Raw genomic sequence first — 20,032 nt, 5'->3', positions numbered from 1 at the left:
CTAAGGATGCCTGGAGTCCGCCCACAACTGGGGATAGAGGACTCTTGGTCAGAGCCTGAGGCTGGGGATAGAGTGAGAGTGTGGTAGAGGAAGGGGGTCCAAGTGCTGGGGGCTGGAGGCTGATGGAGTCTATGGCAACGGTGTAGACCTGCTCTTGGAAACCCTCTAGTGGTTACTTCTGGACTCTCACCTGCCTTTTCCAGAATCCCGCAGAGGTACCAGGATGGCAGCTGACATGTAGGATATGTGAATTCTCCTAAATGTTCCACTTTGGCAAATGAAAATACTCTCCTTGAAGTAAAGAGGAAAGACAAAGCTAAACCCTCTTTAGTCTACACATCAGGTCCTGTGTTACAGCCGTGAAACTTGAAGACAAGCAATGACTCAGCTCAGGCATGTGAGAATGCATTTATATCTTTACCTGACAGTATTAAACACGCCATCTGGACAGAGCACGGCCTTTCATAATGCAGTTTAGAGTGGCATTTAAGGACATGGGGTCTAGAGTCTGATGGGCTGGGTTCCGAGCCAAACTTTGCCACTTACAAGCTGGGTGATATCAGAGAGTTCACGTAAGCCTCTCTAAGCTTCAGTTTCCTCATTTGTAAAGATAAGATGATGATAGTGCCCTGCTCTCAGGGTCACTGTGAGAACTGCATGAAGCCATCTCCTTGGTAGTTGGCACAGGGCTCAGCCTCAATAAATGTTAGCAGTAATGATTATGGAGCTTATCACAATAACCCGATGAGATGGTACGGCGGTACAGGTCATTGTTATTCCCATTTGATAGATTTTTAAACTTAATTCAGTTCCATAAATAGACACTGAGCATTTTCACTGTATTGGGCCCAGTGCGAGGGGAAGGATGCAGGGTAGGCCTGGTAGAGAGAAGCCCTGCCCTGCTTATGGTCTAGCAGGTAAACAGGTAGTTAAATAATTGAGACCTGTGTCATGATGGGGGAAAGACAGGGTGCTCCAGACACATGGGACACATGGGACATAAGCTCATCTAGGAGTCAGAGACACCTACTTCAGGAGAGACATTTAGTCCAAGATTCCAAGGATACGTAGGCATCAGCAAGGTGAAGAGGAGATGGGGAGAGAGGGATCAGCATGTGAAAAGGCTGGGAGGCTGGAAGTCTCAGCAGAGGCGCTTGAAAGAACTTGGTGAGGCTGAGACAATGGTTTGGGAATGAGGAGGTCAGGGAACTGAGGCTCAGAGAGGGCAAGCGTCACATGCAAGGGCACACAGCTATTAAGAGGTGAAAGTGGGATGAGGCCAGAGTGATGGATCCGCATCAGGTGTTCTTACTGTGAGTAGCATCACGCCGGCTCTCATATGTATACTGACAATGCACGTACACACATGTATCCTTTTTAGAGTTTCAAAAGTAAGTTTTTCCTGAGTTAAGGGAAGGCCAGGGAGTACTAATTGTGTCTTCAAAATGCCAGAGTTTGATAAAGTTAACAAGAGGGGTTGCTCCTGAGTCATCAGAGAGGAGGCAGCTGTGAAGACTGGAAACAGTCACCTAGAGCCAAATTCATGTTCCCTGTCCTGAAACAGAAACGACAGCACACTCATGCGTGCCGGAAAGTCTGGGGAGGTAGTGAAGGCACAGGCTCTGGAGGCAGGCTGACCTGGATTGAGATCTAGACCCAGTCATTGATGACCTGCAGGGAACTTTCTGAGCCTCACTTTTTCCTGTAAGACGGGGGATAATCAATAGCATTCTGTAACTGCAAGACAGATACTGCACGGGCAAGCGCTTGATATGTGTCCGGCAAGCAGAAGGTACTCAAAAAATATTTCCTTTATAGCATGCTTGGAACTATGCTAGATTTTTAAAATATTGATTTGTTAGAGACTCCAAATCTCTTCCCTACCTTCAAGTCCTTCTATAGATTGCTGGAAGCCAAAACCTGGAGACAGGACAGAACAAAGTGACTATGATGCCAGTATCCATATCCCCTTCATAAATGACTCGCAGGTATTAGCTTCGAGGTGTATTCGTGGGCCAGCACTCCTGGGAATATCTGAAAAGCAGGATCAACTCTCTTACCGTGTTATACAGGACCGTTCAATTAACCGAAAATGTTATGGAACACATATGTCAAAAGGGCTAGGATGAATAATGAAAATGGGGATTTCTGGGGAGTGATCTGAAAACTCTTTCCAGTGCTGCAGCTTGGAGCAGAGGGTCACTGCAGGGAACACGGAGAGACAGAGGCCATCCCCAGCACAATAGGTGATGCAGGAAACATCGTGCAGATTCATCGAAGGAGAGATTACTTCCTTCCTGGTTCTGGCATTGCATGCATGGGTCAGCCACAAGTTAGGGGCAAGGCTGCTGTGAGCTGTCCAACACCATATGCTGGGGAAGGCTCCACCCTTAAAATGTGAGCTAGGAGTGGTTAGGGACAGAGATGGAGAATTGTCTGCCCCTTTCACAAAAGCCTCAACACGAAAAAGGCCTGTAATGCAGCTCAACGTGGCTCAGGAGCAGGGCAATGAAAACACTGGAAGATTTGAACGTGATCAGAGAAGCAACATTTCCTTTGGTCTCAGCTGGCTGGGTTTCACCAGTTCACCAGTGCCTTAGTGAAGAGAGGTGGGAAGTTAATTTCCTAACCATACTGTAAATTATTTACAGCTTGTTGCATAAATAATTATGCTTACATTAACTGTTCAATAAACAGTTTATAGTTCACCGCATAGCAGAGGTTAAGTCAGTCTAAATTCATTATGTGTGGTTTTTATAAAGCCCTTAGTGAGAGAGCCTTCCAGGTTGGGTTGTAGAACGGCGTAGGGGCCAGGTGGACCCAGCTGATGACAAGGCTCCTCGGATGTCTCGGGAGGAATCCTGCTGTTTACTCAGAGTGAAACCCCAGAGGGCTTGCAGTGGCTTTCAGGGCCCTCTAGGATCTAGCCTGAGTCCCTTCTCACTCCTACTGATCTTTCCCTTGCTCCACTCCATTCTGGCCGCGCTTACCTCTGTACTGTTTCTCCAGCGCCCAGGCTTACTCCCACAGGAGGCCTTTGCACCATCTTTTCCCTCTGCCCCGAAAGCACCCGTACATCAGCATGGTTGGTTTTCTCTGAAGCATTCCCTCTCAGCTTACCTTCTCAATGAGTCCTACCCTGACCCACTATATGAAGTGGCTCTTCCCTCCCTGCCTCTCACATGAACAGTCTTGTCCCCACTTATTCTAACTCTTCTTTTGAATGGAAATTATCTGGTTTTAACATACTAGGCACTGTTAAATCGATTACGTTTATTACTATTGTCTGTTTTCCCTGCTGTAATGTACCTTTCATGGGGCAGGGCTGTTTGTTGGCTGTGTTCACTCTGTATCCCAAGCAGCTGGAACAGTTCCCGGCACAAAGTAGGCACTAAGGAAATACTGACTGAATGAATATTCAGGGTGGAATGTGTGAGGGTATGTGGGTCACACACTCTGCGTGCAGTCTGGGAGGGCCTGGAAGTTTGGGGAATGAAGTTCGATGGGAGGGCAGTCCAGTGAGAGGGATGGGCCTTCTTCAAAAGAAGAGACAGTCGTCCCATCAGACTCAACAAGTCTCAAGCTGAACCCGCCTTCCTGTTTTCTGAACTGGTTTCTCCTGTCCATTCATCTGCTTGAGTCAAAAATTTGGGTCACATCTTTGACTAGTCCCTGTTGTTCATCTTGCATCTGAATTGGTATTCAAGTCCTATCGATTTTATCTTAATTATTCTTGAGTGATTGTCTTCCAACACCACTGCTGCCACACAAATCAGGACTCCTCATCTTATTCTTGAACGTCATTTGGCTAAATATAATATCCTTGGTTTCTTTTCATATCGAATATTTTAAATATGTTACTGTACTTTTTTTCTGGTATAAAGGATTGCTCTAAGAAAGTTATCAGAGCATAATTTCCTGTCCCTTATAAATAACGTGCACTTTTTTTTTTTTTTTTTTGCGGTACGCGGGCCTCCCACCGCCGTGGCCTCTCCTGTTGCGGAGCACAGGCTCCGGACGCGCAGGCTCAGCGGCCACGGCTCACGGGCCCAGCCGCCCCGCGGCACGCGTGACCCTCCCAGACCGGGGCACAAACCCGTGCCCCCTGCACCGGCAGGCCGACTCCCAACCACTGCGCCACCAGGGAAGCCCTCTTTTTTTCTTTTAAAAGTCCAATAATCTTACTAGAATACACCTTGTATGCTTGTTTCCATATAGGTAGTATACTCGGTATATATCATTTTTCTTAAAAATTTAAACTCATTTGATAATGGTTGTTGAAATATTGAAACAGTAATTTATAGTTTCCTTCTGTTTTTGAGTACATTCTCTTGGCATTATCTCATCGTAGCAATATTATTCTGCTCTTTATTCTCTTTCTAAAATAACTATGCATGGGATGATACTTTAATAAATTTTTTTTGCTCATTTGTATGTGAAATTAGTTTCCATAAACTTTTAGAGGGAAGTAGGGCTCAGGAAATCTGTTCTAACTTCATAGAGCTCCGTCTTCTTTTGCTTTTGTGTAGGGTTCAAAAATATAGTGATCTGCTTTCTAAGGTTCCTAGCTCTGTTCTGCCCCTCACATTGGTCTGAACTCTCTTCCTTCTGTCTCCATTATCTCTGTCCTTCTCAATTTCGATTTTACTCCCAAAAGTTTCTTCTTAAGGTGGTATTTTGTTGTAGAAGAGATTCCTGTTGGGTCAGTTTTGAGAGTTCAGAGTACGTGCCTTGCACTCACCTCATTGGAGAGGCAAACCCCTTCTAATTTCAGTTATTATTCTCAAATCGTCACACTGTGCTTTCCAGTAAATACCCAGTGGCTACATTGGGGTTCTCCTTTCCCATGTTCTCCAGATGCCACCTTATTCTTTCCTTCTTCTTCCTCTCATACAGATGATACCGAGCAGTCTTGTACCTGCAGGTGGTTTGCCCCCTCCCGCCCCACGCTTGTATTTTGAGGTTTGTAGGAATGCTTTATCATCTAGCTTTGCTGTAAATATTATCCATGGGGTTTGGGCCTTGTTATCTAGTTGCTCTGTCAGTTTTTATATGGGAAATTGGAGTGATTGATAAACTATGCTGCCACTACTGTCATCTTTCCAGAATTCTTCCTTATTTCTCTCACGTTTAAGTAACTAAGTTCTGATGTTACCAGCTGCTTTAATTCAAATCACTCCAGAAATAACTAACACATGCAATATTGCCTATCAGGCATTATTCTAAGCAAATATTTACAAACATTTGTATACATATGTATGTGTGTGAATATATATATTCATATATTCACTTCATTTAATAATCACAAAAAGCCTAGGAGTTAGGTACTATTATCATTCCCTTTTGCCATTGAGGAAGAGGAAACTGAAATACAAAGAGGCTTTCCCAAAGTTGTAGTTAGCAAGTGGCAGACTAGGATTTAATCCAGGCAATCTAGCTCCAGAGTTCATGCCCTGAGGGGAGCACTGGTACCCAACAGAAGCCACATGATGCCCAGAAGACCCAGTGTCATGCCTGGCTCTGATGCCGGCACAGTGGTACCTAGAAGATACAGCAGTAAGAGAAGAAGCAGCGACTATGACAGTCAGAGATGTCTAGTAGAGATCAGACAGCATGATATTACCCAGAAGGAAAGGCAGCCATGCTGGGTGGACCTGGCAGGACCTGGCAACTAGAATTATACCTAGTGTAAGGCTGCTAAAGGAAGAAGAGATGACAGAATTATCCAATGCTGCCTTGTGGTTGACTGAACCAGTCTTTTTTTTTGGGGGGGGGGAAATATATATATGAGACGAACTCTAGGAACTCCTGGAAATACTTGACACTCTGGTACATCATGTTAGGATGAGAATGAGGTTGGGCTATATTTGTTTATGTCTGTTTATCTCTTAGACAGTGTGAGCTTCCTAAGGGCAAGGGTCACCAGCACAAAGCCTGGCACATGATCAGCATCTGTAGTGTTTCACTGAATTGACCAGGTATTGTTTTAAACCTTATCAAACTGGTTGAGAATATTTTATGTTACAGGCATCATGTGGGGACAGGCCCTTCCTATGGGAGCGCAGACCTCCCTTCAGCTACTTCTCCAAGGCTTAGCTATATATCTCCACACCTCACTGGAAAACCATTTGCCTGAAATTTCTGAGAATTGGGATAATGGTTGCTAAAGGTCCAAGCTCTACCCAACCAGAGCATGGCTTGGTGGAATATAGGAATGTTTGAACAATGCCTTTTACAAAGGTCTCTCTGATTCTGCTGACACCTGCTTTAAGTATTTCTATTTAAAACAAAAAAAGTTTATCATCATGTCTTTTGTGGTATCTAGTTACTTACCCAACCTCAAATTTTAACCACAGGGAAAAAAGTATCACAATGAGCTGACCTATGCTTTTTCTGACATCCAAGCCAAAGACAGAGTCCACGTCTTCTGAAGTAGAGCCCCAGAAGAGAGGAAGGGGTGAGTTCAGGGATTCCAATCCATGTGCCAGGTCAGGGCGCTCATGCTCATCTTGCATGACACTCTGCTAGTTCTGGAAATGTTTTCATCTGGCATGGCAAGGCTCACAGTCCGTTTCCCAGGTGGTCTCTGGTTTACTTGATTCAATTAAGTATATAATGACACCTGCTATATGTCAGGCCCTGTGCTGAGTGCTGGTGATGCTGAGATAGATCAAACAGTGCCTGCCTTTGAGAAGATCTCAAAGTCTGGTGGACGAGAGAGACAGGTGGAGAAACCATTTAGTACGGCCGCACATAGTCTATGAAATCAGGCTGCCTACATGGAGTTCTGGCTCTCTTAAGTCATGTAGGTCTTCTGCACCTCTGTATTCTCATCCGTAAAGTGGAGACAATAAGAGTGTTCACTTAATCAGGTTACTGTGAGAATAAAATACTACATGATAATTGTAGAGTCCTGGGGTCCAATAAACATTAGTTGTTATTACTGGTGGATTTTGTCTATTTTCCCTTTCCCTGTGACTTCAGAGCTGCTTTTCATCAATCCTCTATTACTTATTTTTTTGTGTTTTTTTTTTTGCGGTACGCAGGCGCCTCAGTGCTGTGGCCTCTCCCGTTGCGGAGCACAGGCTCCGGACACGCAGGCTCAGTGGCCATGGCTCACGGGCCCAGCCGCTCCGTGGCATGTGGGATCTTCCCGGACCAGGGCACGAACCCGTGTCCCCTGCATCGGCAGGCGGACTCTCAACCACTGAGCCATCAGGGAAGCCCTACTTATTTGTTTTTTAGCTAAACACAATTATATTATTATCCCGATGGTTTAGTTGTAACTAGGGCAGCTTGGGTGCAAAGCAAGCTGGACAAAGTCAGGCTTCATAGGTATATACATGCCTTGAGCATCAGCCCATTTTGCCCTCCACCTGCCGGTGGGCCAGAACCTCCGACGTCCTCTCTTCCCTGGTCAGAGCTGGCCTTGGACCTAAGTGGGATGAGCCACTGAGCGGGGTCAGGAGGAGGCAGGGGCCCATGGGCTTTACTACTCTGCTCATTTATTCTCTGTATGTTTGGTTGCTGCTGGGGGAGAAAGAGGAGGTATCTGTTTAAACAACCTCTGGAAATAGAAGTTATTTTAAGCTCATTCTTAAAAGAAAACCAGATTCTGCTTTCCCCACAGGCGCCCCTTGTCTGTCCTCATCTCTGAGGCTGTCACCCTGGAAGGCAGCTCCTGGAACTGCACGGCCGGGAGTGGGTTTGGCCTGAAAGCAGCAATTACATCTCTGGGGCCTGTGATCCTGGTCCTCCCGCTACCCAGAGCTTTAGGCAGAGCCAGGGCTCATAGCTTTCCTTCATCTTCCTGTTGCTGATAAGCAGCCCCTGAAATTCTTTCTTGGGAAAATGGCCCTGCATATCTCCCTGTGTTAAGGCATCTTATCTTGCTCTCTGTTCTTCTTCAGGTAGAATAGGAAGCAGTGAAGCATAGCAGTTAAGAGTAGACTCTGGAACCAGAGAGACTAGGGTTTCAATCTCAGTGCTACTGCTTTTTCCCTGGGTGATTTTACTTCTCTGCATCTCAGTTTCCTCATCTGTAAAATGGGAATGATAATAAGACCCAACTCAGATAGTTGTCCTGAGGAGTAGATCAAATAGTTCATGTAAAGCACTTAGCATAGTGCTCAGCACATGGAATGTGCTCACTAAATTCTAGCCTCTATTATAATGATTAGAGGTGCTAAAGTGTTGCTATGGGGAAAGGCAGCAAAGAGGATGAACAGTTTTGAGCATCTCCTTTGTGCTATGCACTGTCCTAGGCCCTTTACGTTCACCATTTAATTTAATCCTTCCATCAACTTACTGTGGAAGGTTCTGTCATTATCTCTGTTTTACAGGTGAAGAAATTGAAGTTCAGAAAGGTTAAGAAACTTACTCAAAAGACGAATGTATGTTGTGAGAGTCAGGATACTGGTTATTCTGGTTGGGGAGTGTCCAGAAGGGGGTGCAAGGGAGGCTTCTGGGATGCTGCTAATATTTTATGTCTTTATCTGGTTCCTGGATACAAGGGTGTGTTGACCTTATGAAAATTCATGGAACTGCAGCTTGATATTATGATTTGTTCACTTTTATATACATATGTTATTTCAATAAAAATCTCAGAAAAAGGAAGAAAAAAAAGAGGCAGCAGCAGTGGCAGCCTGCCTTGAATTACACAGATGACGAACAGCAGAGCCAGCTCTTTCTACCCCTGCGCGCAGACGTGCAAGCCTTGTTGGCCTGGGCCTGCGGAAGCTCCTCTTACGCTCAAGGCCTTTACCTGATAAGCGGTTCTGTCCTGAGGAAGCTCTGGTTCCAGGCCTGTTCAGGCAATTAATGAGGGAGCGGCATCTTCCTGAGCCAGTATGAGGGGCTGAACGCCAGAGGGAGGCCTCCCTGAGGTAGCTAAGCATAGAAGGCACAAGTCCAAGAGGCTGGCCTGGGATTCAGCCCTTGCTGGGCTCTAGGGCGGCTGATGGGGTCGACTGAAGGCAAAGCCAGCTAGGCTTCCACTGTTTCTTCCCCCTAGAGGACAACTTCCATCCCCTAGCCCAACTGCGGACCCTCTGTCCTTCCGCTTCAGGCTCCTTAGCCAGGTTTCTCCCTCCCGTCCACTGGAGCTTTGATGCTCCAAGGCAGAGGTCCCCAAGCCCTGGGCTGTGGACCGGTACTGGTCTGAGGCCTGTTAGGAACCGGGCCGCAGAGCAGCAGGTGAGCGGCGAGAGAGTGAAACTTCATCTGCCGCTCGCCATCGCTCGCATTACCGCCCGAACCAGACCCCACACACCGACCCCCGCCACCGGTCCCTAGAGCAATTGTCTTCCACAGAACTGGTCCCTGGTGCCCAAAAGCTTGGGGACCGCTGCTCTAAGTCTTCTTTCTGCAGGCTCACGACACAAAGTCAGAGAGACAGACTGTCTCAGCCCATGCTTCTGGTTGGGGAAGAAGCAAGTGATGTGAGATTCTTTCTGGCGAGTTGGGGTAGAAAACACTCAGGCTTGTCTTCTGGACTCCACCTCCCTGCCGAACCTCATCTTTTTAAAAGAAATTAAAAAAAAATTTTAAAGTAGTTTTGGATTTACAGAAAGTTGCCAAGATAGTGCACGGTGTTTCTATATACCCCATACCCAGTTCCTCTGATTAGTGTCTAATAGCAGGTTGGTACATTGGCCACAACTAAGGAAGCAGCATTGGTGCTTTACTATTAACTAATTTCCAGACTTTATTCGGATTTCACTAGTTTTTCCACGAATGTCTTCTTTTGTTTCAGGATTCCATCCAGGACATCCTGTTACATGTCGTCATCGTCACGTCTCCTTAGTCTCCTCTGGCCTGTGACAGTTTCTCGGTCACCCCTTGCTTTTGATGACCCTGACCGTTTTGATGAGTCCTGGTCAGGTCTTTTGTACAACGTCCCTTGGTTTGGGTCCCCAGTGTTTTTCCTATGATGAGACTGAGTTATGGGTTTCAGGGAAAATGCTGCAGCGGTGAAGTGTCCTCATCACGTAGTATCAGGGGTACATGCTATCAACGTGGCGTATCAGCAGTGAGATTCACTTTGATCTCTTGGTTAAGGTGGTATTTGCCAGGTTTCTCCACTGCAAAGCTACTTCTTTTCTCCACTTAATAGACTCTTTCCTTTGGAATTGAGTGATTAAGTGCAGTCCATGCTCAAGCCCCACCCCACCCCATCCGTTTTTAATCATCGAGTTTCTCTGGCACAAAACCAGTAAACACACAAACTCATCTGAGTATTTACGCAGGTAGAGATACACAAACTCTCACCCAGACGCCCAGACACTGGCGCACAGACAATATAGACAGACACCCGAATGAGTTCATATCCACAAACACGGACACGCATGGGCACAAATGCACAAACATTGGGGAAATCAATAGTTTCGTCATTCCATTTCTCTTACCAGCAGAGTGATAAATCAGCTAGGATTTTAATCAACACAGCTTCTAAAATCCCACTTTCTTTCTAATTTTTCAAGATCTTAAAGAGCAAGAACTGAGTAATGCCTGCGTGTGAGTTGGGGGTGAAGGCGGGTGATGAAAATATGAGTTTGGAATCTAATCAGGCCTCCTGGGATGGGCTTACACCAGAGGCATGTGGTGGCTCTGGCTCCCTTTTTCTCTCTACCTGGTTCTTCCACGGCCCTTTCCCACCCAGGCCAGAAGTAAGGGGGTGTGAGTAACTCCCCCATGAGGACCCCAGAGCTCTTCCACAGGGAGACATGCTAAGAGCCCACCCCAGCACCATGGGTTCCCTTTGTGCTGGGTGCTGGCTCCAGCTGCTGTGATTTAGGTAGGAGTCTTTCAACTCCACTGGTCTCTACCCCTGTTGCCCTGCCTGCCACCCTTGGATAGCTTCTTGTGGCTTTCAGCATAAATGCCCAACCCCTACTCTGGCTTCAAAGTTTTTCAAGATCAGGGCTTTCCCTCTTCTCCAGATCTGCCCTTCACAGCAGCCTCTTTTCCAGAATATATAACTCTAGCCCAACTAACCTACTCATTGTCCTGTTGTCTGCCGCACCCTGGAGGATTCTCCCACTGTCTTCGTGTGTCCGAACCCTACCCAGCTCTAATGCCTCTTTCTACATGAACCGTCCCCTGATCTCCAACTGAAAGGAGTAGCTCCCTTCTTTGAATTCCCAGAAAATCTTTTCTCTAAGGGATGGCACCGACTCAACTCTGCTTAGTTATTTGTGAATGTGTGCTTTAGAAAAGTTTCCTTTGGTTGCAAGCAATGGAAGTTAACTCTTGGCCTTATTTCCCAGTCCCCAAATGATGCTGGAGTTCCTGGTGGAACAACGGAATTTGCCGTCACGAACGTGACCTGCGTCCAACAACTCCAGTCTGTGTAACTCTTGGTTCTAAGCTTCTCAGTTTGGGGAGAGGGAATTGGATTCATGCAGCTTGGTTCAGGAGCCCACCCATGGATTAACCACCAGCTATGGCCAAGGGTGTCTTCACACAGCGCAGACATCTCCCCTGGGGGACCACTCTGTGTTTGGGAGGAGGGGCCTTCCCCAAAGAGGAGAGAAACGCTGAAGTCTAGGTTGCCCCAAGAGGCAGCTAATAGAACTCGTCTTTGCTACTGATGGCAGAAGGAGGGAGAATGATGGGAAGACAAAAACAACAGATGTCCACAGCAAAGTGTTTATGGAGAGAATGAGTCAGTGAGTGAGTGACTAGTTCATTTGTTGCCGCCTAAAAGCCCCTAGGTCAGTTTGCCTCCCTGTTCTGTATCTCTAGAACATGAGAGTCATAGAATTTTCCATCCTCTATATCACCTTTCCAATCATGTTGTCGTGAATGAAAAACGTTGCCTGCCATGTCAGTAAACAAAGGATGTTGCAGCCATCAAGCCACTATAGCCGCCCGCAAAGGTGAGCCCCGAGGGAACTCAGGATGGAGGAAAACAGGCTGCCCGCAGTCAAGCCCTCAGCCTCTGCAGCCACCCTGAGGGGACGCAGGATGGGAAAGCACAGGATACTGGCCCTAGATAGCTAAGGTACATATCAAAGGAATGATTTCAGTGAGCCCAGACTCTTGCATCTTCCCATACACAGTAAAGTGCTAAATTCATTAACCTGAGATGTCTGGTTATCTTTATTTAACAGTAATGTTGTGATGTTCTGACTCTTTGGTCTTTGTTGCAAAGACTCCTCTTTATCCTGGTTCCTCCTTTACCTTTTTGGAGCAGTCTCTCAGAGCTGTTCTGAGAGGCTGCCTCCCAGACTGGAAGTCCTCAGTTTTGTCCGCCAAATAAAATATAATTCTCAATTTTTAGGTTGTGCATTCTTTTTAGTTGACATTGTTCGTGGGGCACTCCCTGGGGAGGTGGAATGGTGGAGGCATGTGGAGTCTTCTGCAGAGGTATGGCAGTAAATGCCTGATGCTCTTTCAGATGTGTAGCTGGTATATGTCAGGCGCTGGTAATAAACCAGACACGAGGGATGTCCCTCACAGGACTTGGAGAGTTCAGACAAACATACAAATTGCAATAGAATGTTATTAGTGCTCCGATGGAGGATGCACAGAGAGGTGGGGGTCCTGGGGGGCAGCTGATAAGCTCTGACTGAGGCTCTTCAGAGAAAGTAACACGAGAGCCGGGTATTGCAGGGTTAATAGGAGCTTGCCAGGTAGAGAAGAAGGAAAGGGAATTCTGATCTGAGAGGAATTGTCTGTGCAAGGCCATGGGGGAGACTGTAAAAGAGAGCCACGCTTGAGAAACAGGAAGGTTGAGAGTGCCTGGAGTATAGTGTGTCTATGGTGGGGGTGCTAAGATATGAGGGAAGGTGGAAAAGGGAGATGTGTGGGAAGGGAGGCTGGGGCCAGATCTTGGACACTCCCCATCTGAGCCTCAGGAATTTTAACTTATGGGGGAGTGGTCAGTGGGGGCACACTGAGGACTCATGCAGGGGAGTAACAAGATATATGTATAGAAAGTTCTCCTGCATTGTTCGGGGAATGGGATGCGTTGCTGCCTTGGAGAGCCAATATGGCAGCATCTATAGAATTTCACTCCTACTCCTGGGGGTCTAGGGCATAGAATGAAGATACTGGTTATATAAGGGCATATGTGTTTATAGTGGTCAAGAACTGGAAAAGTGAGTTCCCAGCAATGGGAAAATGGTTTAATAAATTGTGGTATATCCACAAAGTGATTTTTCATCTATCTATCATCTATTCAAATTCTTTACAAAATATAATAGTTATTTTTCATGACGGGAGAGGGAGAAAGAAAGGATATTGGTAAGCTTTTATTTTTAACAATTTAAAAAGCTATAAGAAACCACATGCACAATTTGCATAAACAGTATAAGCTTTGTGGTTAAAAATTACATTTAAAAACCTCATAGACAAACAGCTGCATTGTTCAGAAAGTCCTACGCCTCATTAAATAACAGTAAATATGAAGGCGTGATTTTAACCATGATAATTGGAGCATTCCGCTATCATTTCAGTCCTACTTGATACCTTGGCCCTACTTACCTGGCCTCATCAATGCCTTCTGGGTGCTGGCTGTATTGACTCAGAATAAAAGCCAAATCCTCACCTTGTCCCACACAGCTCCATAGGGTCTGCTCACCTCCGCCCTCCACTGCTTTCACCTCAAGTCCTCCATCCCACTCTCTGCCAGGTTAACTCTTGTCTTTCTCACACATCTCAAGGACACTTATGCCTCAGGGCCTTTGCACTTGCTGTTCTCTCTCTCTGAAACAATTTCCCCCCAGATATCTACATGGCTCACTCCCTCATGTCCTTCATGTCTTGGCTCAAAGGTCCCTTCCTCAGTGAGCCTTCTCTGAACCACTTATTTTACATTGCAATGCCTACTCCCCCTTTCACCCCCACAACTCTCTATCCTTTTTCCCTGTTCTTTTCCTTCAGAGCACTGACCACCTCCAATGTATTGTATGCATTGCTTATTTATTCTGGAAATTACTTTGGAAGTTGACTGTCCTCTCACTTGTATGTAACCTTTACAAGGGAAATGACTTTTATCTACTTGCTTGCTCTTATAGCCCAGCTTAGAACAGTACTTGGTACATAGTAGGCACTGAATACTGTTTTGTGGAATGAGTGAATGACTAGTGGCAGGTGGAGAATGGCTGGAGGCAGGTAAGATTAGCAACAGAAAGACTAGTTTGAACACTGTTACAAGCCAAGGCAAAGGGACTTGAGCCCAGCCTTAAAGGTTAAGTGTGTATGTCTTCTTCTGTCATAATCTTCGAATGATGTTGAAATCTATTGTTTTTTAACTTCTCATTACTATGTCTTGATTCTTTAGGCAGATCAAAAGCTCCATGAGAGGGGAGGTGTGGCATGTTGATCTCCACTTTTCCCACAGTGTCTGGCACTTATGTGATATTAAATATAATTCATTCAAGCAACGTTCAAAGCTTTGTTAATGATCTGATATTACTATTATTTGATTAAGTGAATTTTAGAGTGAATTTTATTTAACAAAGATCTTAAGATCTAATGGATATTCTCATGCTGTTGTACTAGAGTTAATTTTGTTCCATTACAAAATTAGTATATATGCTTATGAAAGTAAATTTGGAAATTAGAGAAAGGTTGAAAACAAATGAAAAATCTTTTCGTTTCACCACCCATAAAGAACCACTAGCATTTTAATATTTCTTTTAAATATTTTTTCTAGAGATAGCTTTTAAACATAGTTATAATAATCGTGCTTACATTTCTGCATACTGCTTTGCATACTGTGGGTTTATTTTATTAGTGCACACATTTTTCTTTGCTATAAACTTCTGGAAAGCATTATTTTAAATAAGTGCACATTATATAACCATGTAGCTGTACCGTAGCTTACTTGACATAGCTAATATTTGATATTTAAGCTATTTCTATTTTCCTCTTATTGTAAAGATAATCTGCTACTCTGTCAGATTTCATTGCCTGATTTGTCTGGTCATCTGCCCTCAAAACATCTTACTATCTGTAAGATGGACATAATGAGAAATAAGAGGATTAAGGTAAGTGAATGCAAGAAACAGTGATGAGCATATAGTAGGTGTTTAGTAAACACCAGATGGCTTGGAATTGAAACCTTTGGAAATTGTGGAGTGTTAATAGGCTTCATGGCACTGTTCCCCGGCTGCAGGCTGCACCTGATGCAGGTGGATTCGGTCCAGCGCTGGATGGAGGACCTGAAGCTCATGACGGAGTGTGAGTGCATGTGTGTCCTGCAGGCAAAGCCCATCAGCCTGGAGGAGGATGCACAGGGCGACCTCATCCTGGCAGGCGGTTCTGGCCCCGGAGACCCCCTGCAGCTGCTGCTCAAGCGGGGCTGGGTCATCAGCACTGAGCTGCGTAGGATCGGGCAGAAGCTGGCCCAGGACCGCTGGGCGCGTGTCCATAGCATGAGCGTGCGACTGACCTGCCACGCCCGCTCCATGGTCAGCGAGTACAGCGCTGTTAGCAGGAGCTCCTCGCAGGAGATGGGCCAGGTGGGTTGCCTGGCATGGGTGTGGGTGGGCACTCGGAATGGGGTTGCCTTTTAGAAGAGGGGGTCTGAATTGTGTAGAGTCCTAACTCTTCTTGTCTCAGGGACCTCTCTCCACTTCCAATGAAGCAGAGAAGACAGTAAGGACCTTTACTGAGTATCTGCTCTGTTCTAGGAATTGTGCTAGATGTTTTTACATACACCTCATTTACCTTGAACAACCTCTGAGGCCAACACAACCACTGAGAGACAACGTGCAATGGTTAAATATACCCTCTTTAATGCCTGCCTGCTCAAGTGTCAGCTCTGTCTGCTGTGTGACCTTGCCAAGTTACTTAACTTCTCTGTGCCCCAGTTCCATCATCCTAATGAGTATAATAATAGCATTTATTTCACAGATGTGTTGTGAGGGCTGAGTCCTAATTAAATTAAATTAATTAAAAATATTAGCTAGTGTTGTTGTCCTCACTTTATAGATGAGGTAACAGAAACTCAGAAAGCCTAAGTAACTTGCCCAAAGTTATGCAGTGAATGGTATAAGCCGGATTCAACCTAAGGCTGTGTAATTCCAAAGCCCATGGTTTTGAATCTCCTCCAAGTCCAAAGCAAACCACTGAAAATCCCCCTTTATTTCTCTTTCTTCTGGCATCTCTTTGCACCTTAGTGCTCTACCCTTTTCCTTGCTTCACTTTGCAGACAGTAAACTTCTATTCATTCTTTAAAACCCAGCTCAAATGCCCCTTCCTCTCTGAAGCTTCCCAGATCCCCCAGCATAACTAATTGCTCAGTTTTCTTTTTTTGAGCCCCCAAAGCAACTGATGATGATCTCTTTTGCCATCCATACCACACTGTGTTATAGTTTATGTGCCTGTTTTACAAATTGGCTGATTTGATTCTTCATCTTTATGCCCCAGAGGGTCCAGCTCAGCAGTTGGTCCTCGACCAGTGCTCACTGAATTGAATAAAATTGATCTATTTTTCTGCAGATTGAAAGGCTGCTAATGGAGAAGTGCTCAGAGCTGTCAGCGGTCACTGAGAGGTAAATCTGGCCTCTGGGTGAATCTAGACAGGGTCTGCCAGCCGGTCCTCAGGCAGGGAAAGGGGCTGGCATCTCCTCCCACAGGGACAGTGGGAGTGGGGAGGCCTGGTGGTGGTCTGGGAGTTTCCTTTTGCTGACTTTTATCAGCAACCTTAAAAGACTCCCTTGGGATTTTCTGCTCGCTTTTCAGGCCTGGGAGAATGCAAAAGGCAGAGGAGAGGCCTGGGCATAGGAAGAAAGAGGATTCTTGAGGGTTGGTAACAAGGAAAGAGTTTACCCCAGCTTTGGGAAGCCCCTTGATCTCCAAAGTCAAGACAAGGTGAAAGCAGACACACCTTTACACTCACATACACATTGACGAGGATTTCACAGACATGCACGGATATATAAACATACACTCACACGATCACAGAAACACACTCACAATCTCTTCGTATCTCACATACATAAACACACATACGTCTACACTCAGAAACGTACACACACTCAACCTTGTCTGTATGCACACCTGGGTGCGTGTTGACACCCTCCCTCACCCCTTCTAGCCCCCAGGCCCTAGAAGAAAAACCTGGAACTTGACATTCCTAGGACTGCCATGGGGTCTTTGGCCTTCCGTTGTGAAACATTCTCAGGTCATAGGGCTGGATTTGACCTTGGTCTTCCTGTGTGAGTGGAAAATCCCCAAAGGCTCCTGTCTGCACGCTTTAGGTAGCTATTTCTTAAAGGGTCACAGGCATTGCCATATACCTTTAGAGTGAGCAAGGCATACCTGGCACACCAGCAGCCCTCCTCTATGACTCCCGTCCACCATCCCTAGACCCTGGCCGCAATGATGGCAGGTTCTCCCAGGGAGAAGCCCAGAGGTATGGATTTGACTGCTTTCTGATGGCCTTTCTTCCTGGCAACATGGACTGTTAGCTCCTATTGCAGGCCAGCACTTCTTTGAACACTAGGAAGCCAGGGGACAAGCCAGCCTTGGAATATTCCATCTCTGACTCCCCAGGAGCTGATGTCATTTTCCCAGGCCACTTACATCGCCACCAGGCCTGTTGCAGGCCCGGATCTGTCCCCTAAAATGGCTCTGGGCTGAGTGCCTGCCCCTTACAGTGGCCCACCCAGGGTTTCTTTCTCCAGGTGCCTCCAGGTTGAGAATGAGCACATCCTGAAGTCGATGAAGGCCTGTGTGAGTGAGACCCTGAGCACGCTGGGCCAGCACTTTGGCCAGCTGCTGGAGCTGGCCCTGACCCGGGAGGTGCAGGTCAGTGTGGACTGGGCAGTGGAGGTGGGCAGAGGGACTGGGCCCGGCTCGGGGAAGCTCTAAAGTGGGCTTTCTTGGGGGACATCCTCCTCAGACCACCAAAGCGAACTCCAACACCTGAGAGACAGGACTGTCAGAGCTGAACGGAGCCTTCCTGACCATCTAGCCCAATTCTGCATTATCAAGATGTGAAAACTAGAGCCCAGAGAGGGCAGATACTGACCTAAGGTCACACAACAAGGCAGTGGCAGGGCCCAGCGTCTCCCAGTTGCACTTTCAGTGTTGCTACCACCACCTTAAATCTTCTCTGTTGAGTTATTGTTCACAGTGCACACAATAGATCCTTATATTCCTGAAAGACTTAGGGCACCTGCTGGGAACAAGTCAATTCTGAATATCCTGGCAATAGAGAAGAATCTAGGAAGGTCAGCTAGTCTAGCCCCTGCCTCTAGGGAAGGTGGTACTTGATTTCAGAAAGAACGAGGGCTTTGGAACCTGACAGATCTACTTTCAAATTGTGGTTTATCATGGGACCTTGGTCAAATTCCTTAATCCATAGCCTCATTTTCCCCATATATAAAGTGAAGACCTTCCCTAGAAGAGAAGTGAGAGGACTAAGCAAACAACGTATGAAAAGTGCTTAGCACTTTTGGATTAAATACATATTATTTCCTTCTCTTGCCTTTTCCTATTTTTAAAAGCCTCCCAGAAAAGCTGATTCCATATGGTTCGCATTAGGAAAGGTATTTGCATGTTATTTATAGTTACAGAAATATTGTGTTACATATTTGCCATTCTTTTCCCACCACCAAATAAGAGCTTTCCACAAATAACAAATCCCTTCCCATATCGGCCTCTCTCCAAACTTGGCCTTTCTATCTATCCCAGAGTTTCCTTTCTCTCTTCCCAATGTGTCTGGCTCGTCTTGTACACAGCACAGGCCCTTCTGACCTGGTTCACTTGCTGGTCAGGGTAGCTGGCCCTGTGCAGCCTCACCCTCCCAACCCAGAAGGGTCTGCGGAGTTCACTCTCCCTGCCCCGAGAGTCTGGGACGAGGGAAGGGAAGGGCCAGGGCTGGGGCCCTGGAGCTGGCACGATGAGCAAATGTTGACAGTCACGCGTACCGGCAGGTGGTGGTTCAAGCTAAGGCCAGTGTCCCAAATGGAAGTCTAGAGGGACCCAGTGGAACATGGGGCCGAAGTGGGTGAAGAAATTGAAGGAGTGATGAGCGAGGGTATTGAAGTTAGCGGTGGGGAGGAGAGGAGCCTGGAGGAAGTTTTGAGCAGGAGCTCAGGTGCCCGCTGATGCTTTTTATGCCATTTTGGTGCCCTCTTGCCTGGCAGTACCAGGTTCACTTAAAAGGGCTTAAAAGAGTTCTGTTGGATTGTAAATGGAAGCCAGCTGGGGTTGGAGGTAGTCCTTAGCTCTTTCGACCAGGGGCAAAGGGTAGCTTGTCTTTTTGATGCTCCAGGTCACAGATTCCTGGGAAAAGCTCCTTGGGCTGTCAGGAGCCGACTTGGGCTTTGTGGACTAGGTATCTGATTTCCTGGGGCACTGCGTCCATTCTGCTTTTTCCTCGTCCTGACCTTGTTTGGTGTGGAATTCCTGACCCGGTGCTTCTACTTCCCTGGCTAAATCCTGCCCCATTTCCAGTCTGGCCACCTGCCTCATTGATGCTCAGCTTGGGAGCTGTTAGATCAGCTGCTTTTCTCTTAGAATTGAGCCCCCCATTGGTCTCCCTCTCCTGGTGGGGGAAGCAGCGTCTGTCCTCCATGCCTCTGCATATTTGTTAGTTTCTTGACAACCCCCCTTCCCTCCCACATGCCCAGTGGTGTCCTCTAAGCCCTCCTTTGGGCTGAGCTTGCTGTGCTCTTAATATTTCTTGGCTGACCTTTAGCATCCTTTTAGATTAGAAAGTTTCCATACAAAACAGTGGTGACATAAAGAGATACGCTGGCTGAAGGCAGGGTAAGCTGTTCAGTGTTGTGAGCATGTGTTTCCTAAACAGGTAACTCAAATCCTGTTCTCTAGTATATTAGTAATTATACAAGGATCCTACGCTTGGGGTATCTTGACATAAATGAAATTAAGCTTATTTTTTTGCATCAGCATTTCTCTTATGATGTGTTACTGTGTGTTGCAAGTCTTCTAAAAGGTCCTCACACATTCATAGTATTTCTTGTCTGACCTATAGTTTCCATAAACAGGGATTTTGCTTTCTTTTGTCCATGAATATATATCTAGTGACTAGAACAGTACCTGGCATACA

At 46.3% G+C, this 20,032-nt stretch overlaps 1 protein-coding gene across 3 annotated transcripts in view; it reads left to right on the top strand.

Annotated features, from left to right (window-relative positions):
- The window catches only part of INSC (INSC spindle orientation adaptor protein), a 121,198-nt gene that overhangs the window by 44,057 nt on the left and 57,109 nt on the right, over positions 1-20,032 (top strand). For all 3 annotated transcript variants that reach the window (XM_060304430.1, XM_060304431.1, XM_060304429.1), the window contains exons 3-5: positions 15,125-15,470; positions 16,453-16,505; positions 17,640-17,763. In XM_060304430.1, the coding sequence (XP_060160413.1) occupies positions 15,125-15,470; positions 16,453-16,505; positions 17,640-17,763 (523 nt within the window). The remainder of the gene's footprint in view (positions 1-15,124; positions 15,471-16,452; positions 16,506-17,639; positions 17,764-20,032) is intronic.

Source organism: Globicephala melas, chromosome 8 (assembly GCF_963455315.2).
Source record: "Globicephala melas chromosome 8, mGloMel1.2, whole genome shotgun sequence".
NCBI lineage: Eukaryota > Metazoa > Chordata > Mammalia > Artiodactyla > Delphinidae > Globicephala > Globicephala melas.
This window is presented reverse-complemented; position numbering and strand designations above follow the sequence as displayed.